Source organism: Trachurus trachurus (genome assembly GCF_905171665.1).
Source record: "Trachurus trachurus genome assembly, chromosome: 1".
Lineage (NCBI taxonomy): Eukaryota > Metazoa > Chordata > Actinopteri > Carangiformes > Carangidae > Trachurus > Trachurus trachurus.
In genome coordinates, this window is record NC_139891.1 from 28,321,144 (window position 1) to 28,337,854 (window position 16,711).

Below are 16,711 nucleotides of genomic sequence, written 5' to 3' on the forward strand. Positions count from 1 at the left end.
TTGGGACAAGTTTGTGCCCTCACTTCTATCCATCTATCTATTCAGCAGCCACACACCTCCAGCCGAACCTCCTGGCTGTGTTTTTATGGTGCCTACCGTGGCCGTTAATGAGGGACGTGAGATGAGCTGAGACGCTCTCCCCTGTGGTTTCTCCTCCCAGGGACGCCCTCAGTAGTCTCCAGGCTGCCACCACGGCTGCTCTTCTGGGGTTCACACTCAGGCTGGAGAGGTATGGAGACCCACCACATAACAGTGATGAAATGTGGAAGTTTGTTACAGAAGCTGCACAAATTCACCAGGTCTTACTTGGAGAAGGAGAATGCTTTACATAAGATCTCTTCCTAGTTTTCTGATAGAGGACAAAAACAAGATGTTGAAGCACAGTCAAGTCAAGTCAGCTTTATTTATAGAGCGCATTTAAACAAATGTTGGCCAAAGTCCTTTACAATTATGTGTAAAACAAGAACTACAATTATAAAAAAAAAGAGAGAAAGACAAATTAAAGAACATTGGGTAGAAAATAAAATAAAAATCAGAGGAAGGTGGAGCATATGCCGAATCAAATACTATGGAAAGCTGACCTGGATTTAAAAAAACCAACCTTTTAGTATTTAGGTTTTAGTATTGTTATTTATTTACTGTTTTTATTTAGTGTATTGTGGAGCCCCCCACAACCTACGTTTTTCACAATGCATGTAGGCTACTTACTTAGCCTGTGTGACAATAAACATCTTGAATCTTGGGTTTTTAGCTGTGTTTTGAAGATATTAAATGGAGGGTGAAGAACAAGCTGAATGTGGCAAAGTATTCCATAGTTTTGGACCAGCAACTGAAAATGCTGTAACACCTCTGCTGGTTTTTAACTTTGCATGTGGGATGGAAAGTAGAGATTTGAGATAGATAGATGTAGCCTATTCAAATGCTATTAACAACAACAAACAAAACAAAACAATAAAGTTAGTTTAGTTTAGATTAGTTAACCTTTTCCAAAAAGTCAGCAGAGCACGAGAAGCCATCCTCAACCGAGGCTAAACAGAAACATGCTAACATGAAGTGTTTTATTTTGAAGGCGCTCTCCCGTGGTTTCCGGTGCCGCTCTGCCGCTGCCTAGTTACCTTAACGCAGGTTATTAACAAACTGCCTGGTTGCTATAGACGACTCAATCTCCAACAGTGATGTGAAAACAGAAACATCTGCTCGGACAGAAAACAGCATTTTTTAACCGGGTTTCGTGGAGCGATGGTTCCCAGAGTCCGACACCGAGTCACCGGCTCGTTACTCCGAGGGTCCGCAGTGTTGTTGTTGTTGCTGTGGACGGAAATCTCCGGTTGTTGTAGCACATAACAGTTAGCTAACGTCTCTTTTGTTGCCCCATGTTTCTACTACTACTACTACAACTACAACTAGTACTAGCAAGCGAGAGAGGGTGAAACCTGGACGGAGAAGCTTCACTTGGAAAAAAAATGAGAGGATTACACACGGGGGGGAAAAAAAATCAAGTTTTCCGACTTTACGTAACGTAACGTAACGTAACGTTTTTCCCCGGTGATGTTCAGTGCAGCTGCGAAAATGTCTTTGGAGGCGAGTGATGTGCAAACAGATGAAGACTGCGAGGAGCTGGTGAGTCTTTTAAGTTAAATGAGTCTAGTTTATGTGTTACTCGATGTTACTGTAAAACTAAACTCAACACAATAGTTTGACAGTTATTCACAAACCTTTTAGCATTAAACCAAATCCATGTTCATGTGGTGACAGTTCAATCTGAGGGACTTTTTTAACGTGTCTGTAGAGGTGACATTGGTAGATAATGTAACGTTAAGAGTTGGTTGGAGTTCAAAAAACAACAATCAAACAGAATGATATGAAATGTAAACATATTTTTGGATAGATCTCAGACTGAAAAAGTTATGATCTTTCTCTGCGTGTCCAACCCAGGTTGAGGATGGCTTCTTGTTCTCTGCTGACTTTTTGGAAAAGGTAAACTAATCTAACTAAATTTATTATTTTGTTTTTCCATTGTGTTCCATTTGTCTGTTGTTGTTAATAGCATTTGAATAGGCTACATCTATCTCAAATCTCTACTTTCCATCCCACATACAAAGTTAAAAACCATCATCCTCCGATTTTTATTTTATTTTCTACCCAGTGTTTTTAAATGTTATTTCTCTCTGTCTTTCTCTCTCTTTTTTTTAATAATTCTTTTGTCATTGTAGTTCTTGTTTTGCACATAATTGTAAAGCACTTTGGTCAACATTTAGTAGTTTTTAAGTGAGCTCTATCCACAAGTTTCCGAACGTCATCTATGGTCAAAACTGGCTTCCGGTTTGCCGGTTTGGTGGAATTTTACGTTTACGTTTCCATGGTTTTCAGGCGTTGTCATAGTTGCGGTAAACGCATGGATCTATTAACGCTGGCTTTTAACACGGATGTCAATTTGTGTGATATCCACTGTTAAAAGCTGCTGTGATGATCCATGCGTTTTACAGATTTTCATTGGGGAAAAAAAAAAAAAAAAATTCATGCATTTACCGCGGCTACTGAAACCATGGAAACGTAAACATAACATTCCAAAACCGGCAAAACAGGCTACGTTTTTGACGTTCGGAAAAAGGTGGATAAGTTAAATACAGCTGACTTGACTTGACTGTGCTTCCACATCTTGTTTTTGTCCTCTATCAGAAAACCAGGAGGAAGAGATCTTCTGTAAAGCATTCTCCTTCTCCGAGTAAGACCTGGTGAACTTGTGCAGCTTCTGTAACAAACTTTTGCACATTTCATGACTGTTATGTATATAATATGTGTTTGGTATATACATACAGGATCTCCATACCTCTCCAGCCTGAGTATGAACCCCAGAAGAGCAGCCGTGGTGGCGGCCTGGAGACTACCGAGGGCGTCCCTGGGGGACACCAGAGGAGAAACCACGGGGGAGAGCGTCTCAGCTCGTCTCACGTCCCTCAGCAACGGCCACGGTAGGCACCATATCAACACAGCCTCCCTCCGCCATGTCTGTCCTCAGGAGGGTCGGCTGGATAGAAGAAGTGAGGGACTGTTTTTTCAGCTGCTTGCTGACTTTGAAGGTGTCTTGCTGATGATAAGAAACTCTGCAAATGTTACAAAAATATTCTAATTGGCTCGTTGCAGCGGACACTGAGTAACATTAACATTACCGTAGAGTCATATTTTTGTCTATCTGAGGAATGTCAGTCCAGTTTCCACCTTCCTCCTGCTCTGTTTGTGTCTTCACCCATTATGAAAGCAAATAAATGTCATTGTGCTTTCCAGATGCTCCTCTAGGTTCACTTACTAGTCCCTTTAAAAAAAAATGTATACCCTTTTATAATGAATTTTGAACAAATAGGCAGATTACTCTTGTATTGTGTATAGGATGTGTAGCACTGAATTCCCACTATATATAAACTGATTTTGTTAATATAGAATGTGCGCTATGTCGCAGATACGTCACCTTTATAGAGCGAGGTGCTTTGTCATACGATAATGAAATTGTACAGAAGCGTAAAAATTGTTGACGTTCACAATTTGTCTCCAGATCTGTCCCAGACTCTGAGATCAGAGTGTGACGTCACACCGGAGCTGCTCAAACAGACGCTGAGCATGAAGAAACACAAACATCACCACTCTGCAGCTAATGGTGAGAGAGAACGTGTGAAAGTGTGGCGAGGGTGCACTGCACAAACGACTATCGGTAGTTTCACACCTGCAGGATGAGAATGTCATTGAAACGTATGTGTGTGTGTGTGTGTGTGACTGTGTTGTTTCCCTGTTTTCCTCACGTGTTGCAGGCTTCACCTTCGGCACAGACGAGCACAGAGATAAGGAGGGCATGTACGATGAGATTATTCGCCTCAAGAAGGTAAAGTGTCACAAAACTAACAATGCATATTTAGAAAAAGAAAACACACAAGTTACACATGTGCGTCAGTGTGGTGTTGTCAGCAGCAACAGGATGGGACATTTTTCTACTGCAGGAGACTTCGGCATCAAACGTCACAGTGTAAAGTGATGCGTGCATCTGTGATCAGTGGAAGTGTCCTTGAGGAGAGCATTGAACGGCGACCTGTTCAGAGTGCTGTTCTGTAGTTGGCTCAAGCCTTTATCACTGTGCAAAAACCAAGATGGCTTTTGAGGCATTTCGCTAATGCAGATTTACAGTTTGGGGGATTCCAGGTGTATTCAGATAAGACCTATCAGGATTAGCATATGTACTCTTTATAGAAGATCTATGCAGGATTTGTAGTTTAACTATGCTACATTTTAATCTTAATTAAACAGTTTTGGAGTAATTGTTATGGTTTAATAAATAAATGAATAATAATATATGAATAAATTTACTTGTTACGAAGGAGAATGGAGGCACCGCGACACAAACACGCCCTGTCACCTGTAATCTCTTGTTTATGACAGATTAAACTACACAGACATACACGTCGTAGCATCGTATATGATATATATCATCATCTACCGCTCTATTTATTGATTTCTCGCCGGCTTTGTTGTAAACAAATGCACATGGCCGGGAGGAGGGTTAGCAACACAGCAGAAAAAAGCGACTGGACTTTCATAGTTCCTCTTTAAGGCTGACTCTCTTCATGCCTTTCCGCTGCACCAGCTCTTTATGACTGAACTACACAATTTTTCCATATTATCACATATTCTATGTTGTAAACTGTTTTCTTGTCTTTACACAACATCTATTGCACATCTGCCCGTCCTGGGTGGGAGTTTTTCCTCAGTCGATGTGAGGATGTTGTTATGATGCTGTGTAAAACACTGTATGTTGTAAAAATGGGCTATACAAATAAACTTGCTTTGCCTAACGTGTGGTTAATCTCTAGTACTGTTCTCTGCAGAGTCTCCTGGCGCAGAAGTCTGACAATCAGCAACTGAAAGTGAAACTACGCCGCCTTGAGGAAGATAACGCTAAAAGAGAAAAACAGATAGAAGAGCTGTTGGATCCCACGAAAGTACGATCATTAAATTGCTTCAGATTTTTGTCGTAGATTTAGTTTAAAAACTTAAATAACCCGTCTGATCTTCCTCCGCAGGGGTCTGATTACACTCGTAGTCTGGTGGATAAGAAAAAGGAAGGGAGCGTGGTGAGTATGTGCAGTCCGCAAATACCATAGATCAGTTTCAGGATGCGGTCTCGGTGTGAACAGTCTCGTCAAACTGAATCTGTCTGTCAAGGTGCTCAACGGGCTGAGGCAGAGAATCCTGAAGCTGGAGCAGCAGTGTAGAGAGAAAGAAAACGCCCTGAGGTAAAACGTCTCACCGTCTATACGTCAGCCCATTTGGTCCACATATGAGGCAGCGCGATGTTTAGTTTATCACCTCTCACTTCTGCAGTAAACTTCAAAGTGAGCTGAGGACGACCAACTTAGAGGAGCTGAAGATCACAGTCGAAACCTACTCCGAAGAGGTAACACGCTGCTTTTTGATATTTTTTCCCCCTCCCCACCTGAATATCAAAGTAAAAATTCATCTCGGCCTGAACACCTGAAACAACCACCACAGGAATGAGAAGATTGGAGTCGACACTAAAAATAAAAGTGTTCCTCTTGCTGCTCTGTCTGTGAAAACTGATGTTATTACATTTACTTTGGTCGCAGCGAGTGTGAGCCCTGCTGTGAAAAAGCGGAAATCTGGCCTAACGTGTGTGTTGTGTTCGTGTGCCTCGTCTTTCAGATCCAGAGACTCAGGCTGCTTCTGGAAGCTGCAGAGAAAAGGTCTGAAAACACCAGGATCATGCAGAAAGTAGAAACATCTTACACCAACACCCCTCACACACCCTGAGTAAACCTTTACATGTGTCAGTCTCACAGCGCTCTGGTATAAGAGTCATCATGGGCCTCATTTTATAATAAGTAGGGGATTTCTATACAGTAACTGTAAAAATGTTATATAGCATTACTGGAACCCCTGTAGTTGAGTCTGGTTGTAACTTGTTCTTGAATATGATTGCAGGTTTTTGAGTGGGTGCTGGTTCCCTCGTTAACTTTTTATGAGTTTACCAAATAAGGAAATGTCCTATAAAATTACAACTCAATGTAAACATTGTAGTTACAAATTATTTGTTTAGTTTAATTTATTAGTTTATTATGTTGTGGGACAATCCCAATTCATTAACTGTATCATCAACAGTAAAAAGGGCAGTCCATGTGAATGGGCCCTTAGCCAACATGGATAATATAATATCCTGCTGTAGTTCCAGGCCAGATGACAATAGGCACCCTAAAAAAACAACAACAATATATTACAGCACATTGATTAAAAAGAGAGAGTTAGGACAGCTAAGAGACAAGATAAATCAATAAAGATGAGAGAGAATAGTGAACAGTTATTTCAAAATGTTCCCACAATTGTGGACATGGTGTTTAGTATTCAGACACAGAAGGTTTTAGGTTGTTTTCACACCAAGAGGAACTCAGTTCAATTGAGGAGCTGAAAGTTGATTTATCATTTATCACTTCGGTTCGGTTCGGTTCTGATTTCACCCTGCCATTTCTGAAGCGTGCCAAACTTTTTGAATAACGTCACGCAGTTAAAAAGGATGCTCGTTGATTGGACAAATTTGGGGGGGGGGGAAATCACTCTCTCCTGACCCGCAATAACAAACAGCAAACATGGAGCAGCATATTAAGTTAGCTGTTTTATTTCATGTATGCCACACACCACCGTATGTGGCGTGTTTCATAGAACCACTGTTACCTCCGTAATTATCCGCTTTGGGGGATTGTGTTTGTTCTTTTTTTACTTATCAAATGCACATGGCTCAGCAAGCCGTTTAATATGACCATCAGGTTAGGCAGCGAGGCAGAGAGCATTTCATTCAGTGAGAAAATGAAAGAAAAACGGCACCGGAGGAAAATTCAGTTGATGCTGGACGTTTAAAGCGGACCAAACAGGTCTGGTGAAAAAGCGACTTTAGACTTCCCTCTGCCTTCATCAACGTAAAAAGGGCTGGCAGGTCTTTTTGTTGAGGAATGAGACAGAACTGCTATAGCACACTTTGACCCTCTGGATGTAGAGGTCGTTCTGTCGTGGATCAGTCAGAGGGAGGGGATGCAGGATTTGTGATAAAAAATTAATGAGACCATCTGGTGATGGGATCACACCGGCCAGGATGCCCCTCGGACATGCTCACATAGGCCGGACCACGCACATCCTAAAACTCGGCCCTCTTTAGTAGTTTAATTTAGTTTTAGTTTATTGTCAGATACATTAAAACAGTGTTTTTCAACCTTGGGGTCGGGACCCCACGTGGGGTCGCCTGGAATTCAAATGGGGCCGCCTGAAATGTCTGGTAATTGATAATTAAAAAAACAAACAAATTATTATTATTTTTAAAATGATGATTAAAAACACAATTAACAAAAGTATTCTATCCACCACTTTCCGGAGAACGACGCTGGGTGTCGCCATGACACTCCATTCATTACATTTTAGATTAACGTTAGCTGGGCTAACCGTTAGCCATTAGCAGTGTCTTAAATAACTCAATAAACACTAAACAGCCCATGAAAAATATTTTTTTTCCAGCAGATATCTTTGTAACAACATGACTGAGCTAACTGGAGTAGTTTCATGTTGTGTCCGACAATGGGAGGGTTTTAACAGCTGACGTCCTGATGTTGGTTTGCTGCTGCTGTTAGCTGTCAGCAGCAGCAAAGCTAACGGCTATGATAGCCATGACTAGTTGCAGAGGCGTGCACACAGAAGTGGTGGTGTTTGTTCGGTAATTAGTTTTGTAGACTTGACAAACATCAGATTAGTCAGGGCGGTTTTGGCAGCCCAGAGCCCCCACATTTGGTGCCTACACCGGTGGCTAGCGCTACCAGTTAGCCGCTCGCTATAATGCTACTACGGGGTTGAAAACCGACTTCCGTTGTGGTGTGACGCAATGGATTATGGGAAAATAAAGTGGTGGATACTTTCACTTTCTTGAATATGAGTCGAGTTTTTAGTGTGTACAGTCAATGTAATGAAAAGCAGTTGGCCAGATGCCTCTTCAACCCTCATCACAATAACAACAATTAATAAGTCAATAAATAGTTATTCATTAAAATAGTCTAAACAACATTCAATAAACAAGGAAAATGATTTCACTTCACTTCCACAAAGTACTTTTAAAACTGCCTCAGAGTGTTGGTTCCAGCTACATGACGACACTCACACACACTAACAAGACAAAAACAACAGCAGCCTGATAAACACTGTCACCTGCCTGTCTTATTAATTCTGCCTCCCTCCGTCTCTTCCTGTGTGCAGCAGTCGAGCAGAGAGCAAATGCTCCCAGCGCCAGCAGAAAGCTTTAAGCTCCATGGTTCACCGTCTGTCTGAGAGCGTGAAGCGGCTTCAGCAGGAGAACACGGCGCTCAGAGAGGAGCTCAACACTGACAGTCCTGCTGGAGGAATCAAAGGTCTTTCCTCCTCGCACACACACACCCTTTAAAAAACACACACTGACATGCCAAGTCCCAGAGCCTCCAGAGCCAGACACACTCAACACTTCATTTATTCCTTTTATCACTTTCTACTTTCACTCCTGCTCTTCTGCTTCTAAATGTGACACCTTTGTCTCGGTTCATACATACCCGTTTCAAAAGCTGGAGTCAGTTTATATGATATTTTGAAATTGCATGTTGCATACACAGGGAGATATACAATGTATTTGCTGCTTTCACAGCCTCTATAATACAAAACTGAATGTTTGGGGGATTCATTTTTCTGGTCAGACAAAACACACAATCAGAAGTGGTCAGCATGGGCTTTGAAAAATTATAAAGAGCTGCTTTTTTAAACAGTTTTCTGACATTTTATTATTACACACAGGGTTCCTACACAAGTATGGAAAGAATAGAAAAGTATGGAATTTGATTTTATGCATTTCCAGGTCTGGGGAAAAGTATGGAAAATGGAAACTATTGTATGGAAATACATTTATCTTAATATTTATCTGGGTTTGGTCTTATGTGAAGTTATTTGGGTTTATTATTTTTGCGCTATTGTACCTATCTCCTGGAAATTATTTGGTGACATAATGGCATACAAATTAAGAATAATGAAAACAAACAATTTATTGCATCATTTATTTACACGATGCACATCTAATTACTCTAATGTCACAAATTATTTGAATTGTTTATTACAGAAAAGTCTGGAAATTGGGGTCTGGAAAAAGTATGGAATTTTAAAATACACTATGAAAACAATCTTTAGCAGCAGAGCTAATCAATCCTCAGCCCAGAGTTAAAGTATGTAACAGCGTATTGTGGAGTCTGCACTGTGATGAAAATGAAAAGCTGTGTGTCTTTATGTGATTGTGTTCCCTAGGTTACAGAGAGTGGAGTAAACAGAGGCTGTTGCGAAGGTTGCTGGAGCTGGAGAAGGTGAGAGGAAGAAGCTGTAAACTAGTGGCTTACACACCAGCAGCAGCAGCAGCAGCAGCAGCATCTCAGCAGTAATGTAAACACACAGAGATCAGAGCTGCATCATCACAGACTGACTCCCGTCTTCTCCTACCAGAGGCCGGAGGACGGCAGGAGACACGCCCCCTCGGGGAAGAGCGGCGGCCGATTGGATCAGGAGGCGGAGGCCACACCCGCCGAGATCCTGAGGCTTTCCATGGCAACAGAGGCAGGGGTCTCCGTGGGAACGAACACTGAAGAAGGGGAGGAGAATTCAGAGCTGAGCGAACGCCTCGGCCAATCGGAGAAGGAGAGGGCGGAGCTTCAGGAGATGCTGTCAAGTAAAGAGTGAGTGAACGGCAACATGATTTAGAATAAATACATGTTCTTTAACCTTTGTACATCTTAATTATCCAAGATTATAAACCATACCAGTGGGAGGAAAGTGTTTTAACGTGGTTTACCAGATGTTATTACAACATTTACAGTGGTTATGAGCATAAAGATTGACTGCATTTTGTTAGTGAGACTGAATCTGAGTTTTTGTTTGTGTGTTTTTTTTTTTTTCCAGTGATGAACTGAGACAGTCGAGGACAGACAGAGAGGAGCTGGAGAAAGAAACAGAGCGATGGAAGGCTGAACAAATGAATGAACGAGACCAAGAGAGACTGCAGCACAAGTATGTTACAGCTGCGAAATGTCACATTTTATATGTGATCTATTTGTTATTATTATCCATATATTATTATATAAACCTTTGAATGAGAGATTATTTAGAGATCACAGCTGCTACGTTTGGCGTGCAGGCTTTGTAGTCCCTGCAAGCACAGTGGGGATTATTATAGAGATTCACCTGAGAATTGTCTTTATGCAAATAATGGTTAAACATATGCACACAGGTGAGAAATGTGACTGAAACAAACCAGGCAGTGGCAGTTGTGTGGGTCTAATCAATATTATAGATCAATAGTTCTCAAAATGGGGTCCGTGGACCCTCAGGGGTCCTTGAGAGGGTTCGAGGGGGTCCCCAACTTTTTTTTCAAAATTTTACCAATTTATTTTTTTTACATAAATGTTTAATTTTATTCCAGAAATTTCTTGAATCCTTCCTAAAATTCATGCCATTGGCAGTAATTTGAACGTATATTGACTAAAAAACGTAACATTATTTAATCTCGGAACAAATATTTGTGTATTTCTGGTGTTTGCTTCAAAATCTTGTCCAATGGTGGTCTGTGGTCTAATTTGTGTCAATTTAGGGGTCCTTGATGTAAAACAGTTTGAGAACTACTGTTATAGATAATAAAGCTTTCACCAAGTTTTTTTTAAGCTAAACTTTTTCACCCCTGTACAAGCCAGTTATGTTTAGCTCAGTCTCTGCTACCGCAGTGCATTTGCCTAAAATCAAAATCATCACATACAAAAGCAAAGCTCTCAGAGAGTGAACTGGATATTGAGCTGTAAACTAAGAAAGCCTCAGCTAACCAACTACCAACTGTCAGAGGACATCCATTATTTCCATATTTATATATTGAATATATTTGTGTGTGTTTCTCAGACAGGAGTTGGAGCAGTTGTGGACGAGGATCCGAGCTCTGGAGGAGGACAAAAGTAAACACGCACAAGCTGAGCTGAGTGCGGGAGGAGACCATGAGGACAGTCCACGGCACAGATCAAGTCAGACGGAGAGAGAGGAGAGGGAAGCCGGAGATAGAGAGGAGGAAGGGGGAAGAAATGGAGATTTGGAAAATATAGAGAAGAATAAGAAGAAGAGGAGAGAGACGAGACAACATAAAGCAAGAGAGAGAGCTGCGAGGATCATCCAGTCAAACTGGAGGCAGCACAGGCACAGGGTATGTAACTCACCACGGTTACATAAAAGGGAGTTATTGATGTGTAAGAGAAATATTATATAAAAACATCCAGACACTCTGTCCCAGATTTCTTGTTCCATCTCCATCTCTTTGCATTTTCTCTCTTAAGGACATTGTGATGCTGCAGTCGGCGTTAAAAGGCCATCTCCTCAGAGCGTCGCAGCTCAAGGACCTGCTGAAAGACACGCAGAAGAAGGTCTCACCTACACACACAAACGCACGCTTCCACACTGTCACTGTATAGCAGTAAAGCAGCTGGAATCTACATATCACTCTTAGTAATAAGCATCATCACTATTAAACTATTGGCCATATAAAAAACATTCCTCTGAACCTCCATTGTCTCCTGTACTCCACCTCTTCCCCCTTTTCTCTCTCCCTCTCTCATCCCAAACTCATCTTTTCAGGCCGTGGAAGCAACAGCCCACGGTGATGAAGCTTCCTCTGTAGCTGGAGAGATGGATGAGGTTGCCTTGACGATTATACAGTCTGCTATCAGAGGACACCTGGCTCGCAGTAGTTTTGCAAAAGAGAGGTGACTCATTTTTATACACACAAAGTTAATTTAAAAATGCATGAAAACATACACAGTAATATAATAATGCAGGAGTGTTTGTGTGTTTTTGTGTGTGTGTGTGTGTGTGTTTGTGCATCAGCTCAGGGTTCTCTGTGCCTTCTCCGATGGGAAACAGTTTACCCAAACTGGAACCGCGACGACCTCGCTCGACCAGCAGAACAGGTCAGGTTCACATACACACGGCGTTCTCTGATCAGATACTTGTTGTTACTTATTGATGTCGTACCCGTCTAATAACAGAGTGTCTTGATGTTGGAGATGTAGGAGACACATTATCAATACAGTCACGATTTTACATTTTCTTGGTATGCTAATTGTCAGAGAAATAATCACGGTATTGCGATTATTATGCATTAAATAATTTCACAACACTATGAATGTGTAAAATCAGATATAGTCAAAATATAATTACATAGCTAATTATATACACAAAATATTCAAAGTATCTATTAATATATGACCAATTATTAATCCCCCAGGGGAAATGTTTGAAATATGTAATATAATAAGTCATTAATCGTCATCTATACCAAATGTTTAAAGGGATAGTTCAACATTTTGGCAAATTGGCCCATTGCCGTAATCCCTATAGTCATAGCAGTAGGTTTGTTACCTTTAATTGTCGGTGCAAGCTATTTTTAGAACGGCGGAGCAGAGCGGCGAGCTGCTCAGGGCTACGCTATGGGGGCTAAGGGAATTTCTTGGTTTCCCTCATCAAATACACAATCCAACAACTCCAAAACGCTCTGGTTGACAAGTTGTGACCTGCACATTCACCACGCTATGAGATAATAACAGAACGTTACCAGACAGAGTTGTTTTAGAGGGAAATTCATGCAAAACCACTGATGCACGTTGCCTTCAGGGACAGATTTTCAGCAAGCAGTCTCTGTATTTACCCTGTATTTACCTCGAAAACGGCTCCGTTTCGTAACGTTCTGTTATTATCTCATAGCGTAATGAATGTGCAGGTCACAACTTGTCCACGAAAGCGTTTTGGAGTTTTGGGATTTTGTATTTGATGAGTTTGATGAGGGAAACCAAGAAATCCCATTAGCCTCCGTAGCGTAGCTCTGAGCAGCTCGCGGCTCTGCTCCGCCGTTCTAACAATAGCTTGCACCGACAAATAAAGTTAACGAACCTACTGCTATTACTATAGGGATTATGGCAATGGGCCAATTTTCCAAAATGTTGAACTATCCCTTTAAGTTTATTTTATTCGTTTTTCTTTTATTACAAATGACCTGCTAATTTAAATTCCTACAAATTCATTGTTAGGTCAAGTAAGCTGACATTAACATAGTTGAACCCAGTTGCTGTGCCTTTAGGGGAACTAAACCCCTCAGTTTTGGATGACGTGCTCTAAGCTTGAAATTCAAAAAATGCCTTGATTATGGGCGGGACTCAGGAGCACTCTCCGATCCCCCCTCCCCCCTCCCCTTGCGCCCCATTCACACCCGCGAAATCACACAAAAGAGAAAAAAAAGTAATAAACACACATCGACACTTCTGCTAGCGCTAACGAGCTACTAACGAGCGACTCAACAGCACTAGTAGCGCGGACACTACTAGGAGAGGACGCCAGAGCCGTGACACAGCATCTACAGCTGATCCGCCGGCTCGTTAGCTCGTTAGCGCCAGCGCCGGCCGCACTAACGATTCCCGTTCAGGCAGCTGTTAGCAGCTGTTAGCTGCAGCAGAGCAGCTAGAGTGCCTAGCAACCGTTAGCGGCAGGCAGCAGCCGGTGCTGATTGGTCGGGGAGCTGGTGGCCGGTGACGAAAGCTGCCTCCAAAACGTCATCTGCCTCCATCTCAGCCAATAGAAAAATTCGATTGTAATAGCCGTGTTTCAACCCATAGAGGGCAGTCACTCTACATTTTTACTACAAAATACACCAAATTGAAATATTTTGACTAAAATGTCAAAAGTTGGACCAGAATCAACTGACAACACTACCTTATACCCAAATATATTTGTTTTCAGCAGAAAAAAGTGGTTTGGGGGTTTAGTTCCTCTTTAAGTAAATGCTAAACTCTTGACGGTATTGAGGAATCTTTATCGATTCCTCAACACTGCGTTAAATACGCGGTTAATTGTGAAAACAAGTAATGGTGACCTCCCTAGTGTGTGCGGCATCATCAGCATCACTGTGGTGCAGCCCTGCCATCAACCTCAGACTCCCTCATCACGTCTTCCCTGACACGTTTATGAGTAGTTATGGATAACGCTGCCACACTGATCTAATTCCAAGCTGCCTGTCTCCTCTGCACCAGCCAGAGCTTTGATATCCTCCCATTAAATGTGATGATGGCACTCAGCAGCCATGTGGTCCAGTGATGTCGCTGCCTCACATCACCCTCCAAATATCTAAATTTAACCACCGCTCAAGAGTCTTGTCCTCAGTTCTCCTCCGACCTAATTGACCCTGCCAGCCCGCACGGCTTCCACCGTAACACCTCCTCTCCGCCGATCCCCTGAATTTCTAATAGGTTGACAGCAGATGGGTGCAAACTAAGAGCAAGAGCGGTGATGTCAGCAGTTTCCCTGCATGTTTATAGACTGCTGCAGGCTTCAGTTCTTGGACTGCACCACCTTCACTTAAGGAGGAACTATGCAGGAGGTTTCCCATAATAATGCTACATTTTTACCTTAATTAAAAAGCTTTGGAGTAATTGTGATGGTTAAATAAATGACTTGTAACTTGTTTCAGGGAGAATGGAGGCTCTCTACTCCTACTCTACACCTAGCATCTCTTGGCTGAAAACCAACCTTGTAAGATCAGCACCTCCGGTGTCCCAGCTCTCGTTTCTGCGCTCATCAACACAAACGCGCCCCGTAGCCAGTAATCTCTTGTTTATGACAGATAAGACTATACAAATATACACGTCGATACATCATATATGATACGGTATCTAACGTTATGCACCGCTCTATTGATTGATTTCTCACCTGCGTCGTAAACAAATGCACATGGCCGAGAGGAAGGTTAGCAAAACAGCGGAAAAGTGACCGGATTTGCATAGTTCTCCTTTAATCTTAGTCCAAGGTTGTTGTTTTTTTTTGCAAAGTGAAGTCAGGTTGTCATAGCTCTGGTTTAGACAGTGCTTTGTTTTACAGAGGTTACGTATATGTTACTGTGTGAGGAGCAGGGATTTAAGCGTGACATGGTCTGAGGACATGTGTCTGAACTGTGCCACTGGTTGTGATGTTTTGTCATCAAGGTGCTGCATCCCTCCACATCGACAAAAAGAAGCAGGCTGATGAAGAAGAAGAAGGAGGCGACCTGTGGCCTGTTTCTAGCCGCCAGTCCAGCAGATCGACACCCACGACAGGTCAGAGAAAAGAGAGAAACATATGTCTCAACGTGTTTCTACGTTAAATGTTATACAGTGTTACCCACTATTTTACATGTGCTGATGTATCTGTATGTAGAGTTAAAGCTTATTTGATTCCCTGACACTATAATAAAATGTTTGCCGGAGGGAAATATGCTGAAACTATAAAATCTGAAATATTTATGTAGAAAGTGTGCATATTGTAAATTTCAGCCTGCTTAAAATTCAGTTTTGAGGACTCTTTAGGTTAAATATAATAAATTAATATGATGCCCAGGTGATTAATCACAAGTATAACTGTGTATCTCCTGCTGCAGACCAGACACGGCTCCATTGCACAGCTGAGACAGGAGGAGCTGCTGCTGCTGCTGCTGCTGCTGCTGCTGCTGCTGCTGCTGCTGCTGCTGCTGCAGTGGATTCTGATGATTCGGACGATATCATTGTGTCTCCCTCACGTCCTCTGAGGAGCAGGGAAGTCTTAATCTCATAGACCTTCTTCTGCCTCTGTGCTCTACTCAGAAACGTAATATCCGACGGCCGTGTTTTTGTCCAGCTCCCCGTCGAAGCTGCAAAACATAGCTTGGATATTCCAATATTATTCAGGACAATATAGAACTTGTGTTTGCCTATTTCGCTGTCATCAAGAACTTCTTTTGAAAGTAATAAACAGAGTATTCTGGGAAGTCAGGAAATAATGGCACATTAACACCTCACTTTGATTGATTTTGCTCTTATTTAGTAAACTGCACCATGTAGAGACGTGTCCAGAGTCCTGACTGACTGAGGATCACCCGGTGGTTTATTTTTAAATTCTTGGGACCATTTGTTTTGATCTGTAATTCTCATCGTTTATCATTTGAGCCAAATATTCTCAGTGGTTTGCCAAAGTGCCTCCTGCATGAATATTCAGATTTAAACTGCATCAGTGAATGCATCAAGTTCTGTTGGAGTGACCGATCACAGATCCTGTCTTGACACTCCAGATGTGCGACACATCTATACACTAATATATCATGTAGGCTTATTAAATTATGACTGATTGTGAGGTATGATTGAGGAGATGATTCTCAACTGATGCACTATCGAGTGAAACTGTGAATAAATTATAGATCAGCCTGCTGCAATACTCCACACAGCTGGTAAGTACAACGGCTGGAGGAATACACAGTATGTCCGACCGACGCCAATGTTTGTTCTCTCAAATAAACTAATGGTAAACAGTAGCGAGGACAACAAAAACGGTGCAGGAGTGCAGTTTCCATACATTGTATGTAACTTAATTTCACTTAATAAAATGCTTTTTTCTAATAATACCTCCTGTGTTTTGATGCAGATCTTTTCTGAAGTACAGTGCAGCTTTCAGGAAGTTGTACTTCACGTAGTGCACACTTTTTTGGCACCGCCAAACCTTGCAGCTGAACTGCAAACTTAGCTGGGTTTAATTTAGAAACGATGTTCTTGCATTGGTCGTCCACTAGAGAAATATAATGTGTGTG

At 41.9% G+C, this 16,711-nt stretch overlaps 1 protein-coding gene across 1 annotated transcript; it reads left to right on the top strand.

Annotated features, from left to right (window-relative positions):
- Positions 1–1,121: 1,121 nt before the first annotated feature.
- iqce (IQ motif containing E) lies at positions 1,122–15,705 on the top strand (the record flags this gene model as incomplete). The annotated part of the gene is made up of 21 exons (XM_083972167.1): positions 1,122–1,620; positions 1,936–1,977; positions 2,680–2,725; positions 2,820–2,972; positions 3,551–3,652; positions 3,804–3,874; positions 4,872–4,985; positions 5,067–5,117; positions 5,209–5,279; positions 5,368–5,440; positions 5,707–5,747; positions 8,290–8,441; positions 9,355–9,410; positions 9,547–9,776; positions 10,000–10,107; positions 10,987–11,281; positions 11,412–11,498; positions 11,710–11,837; positions 11,959–12,041; positions 15,102–15,212; positions 15,533–15,705. The coding sequence occupies exons 1-21, from the start codon at positions 1,549–1,551 to the stop codon at positions 15,703–15,705; spliced, it is 2,259 nt and encodes a 752-aa protein (XP_083828293.1). The 5' UTR covers positions 1,122–1,548.
- Between the last annotated feature and the right edge of the window lie 1,006 nt (positions 15,706–16,711).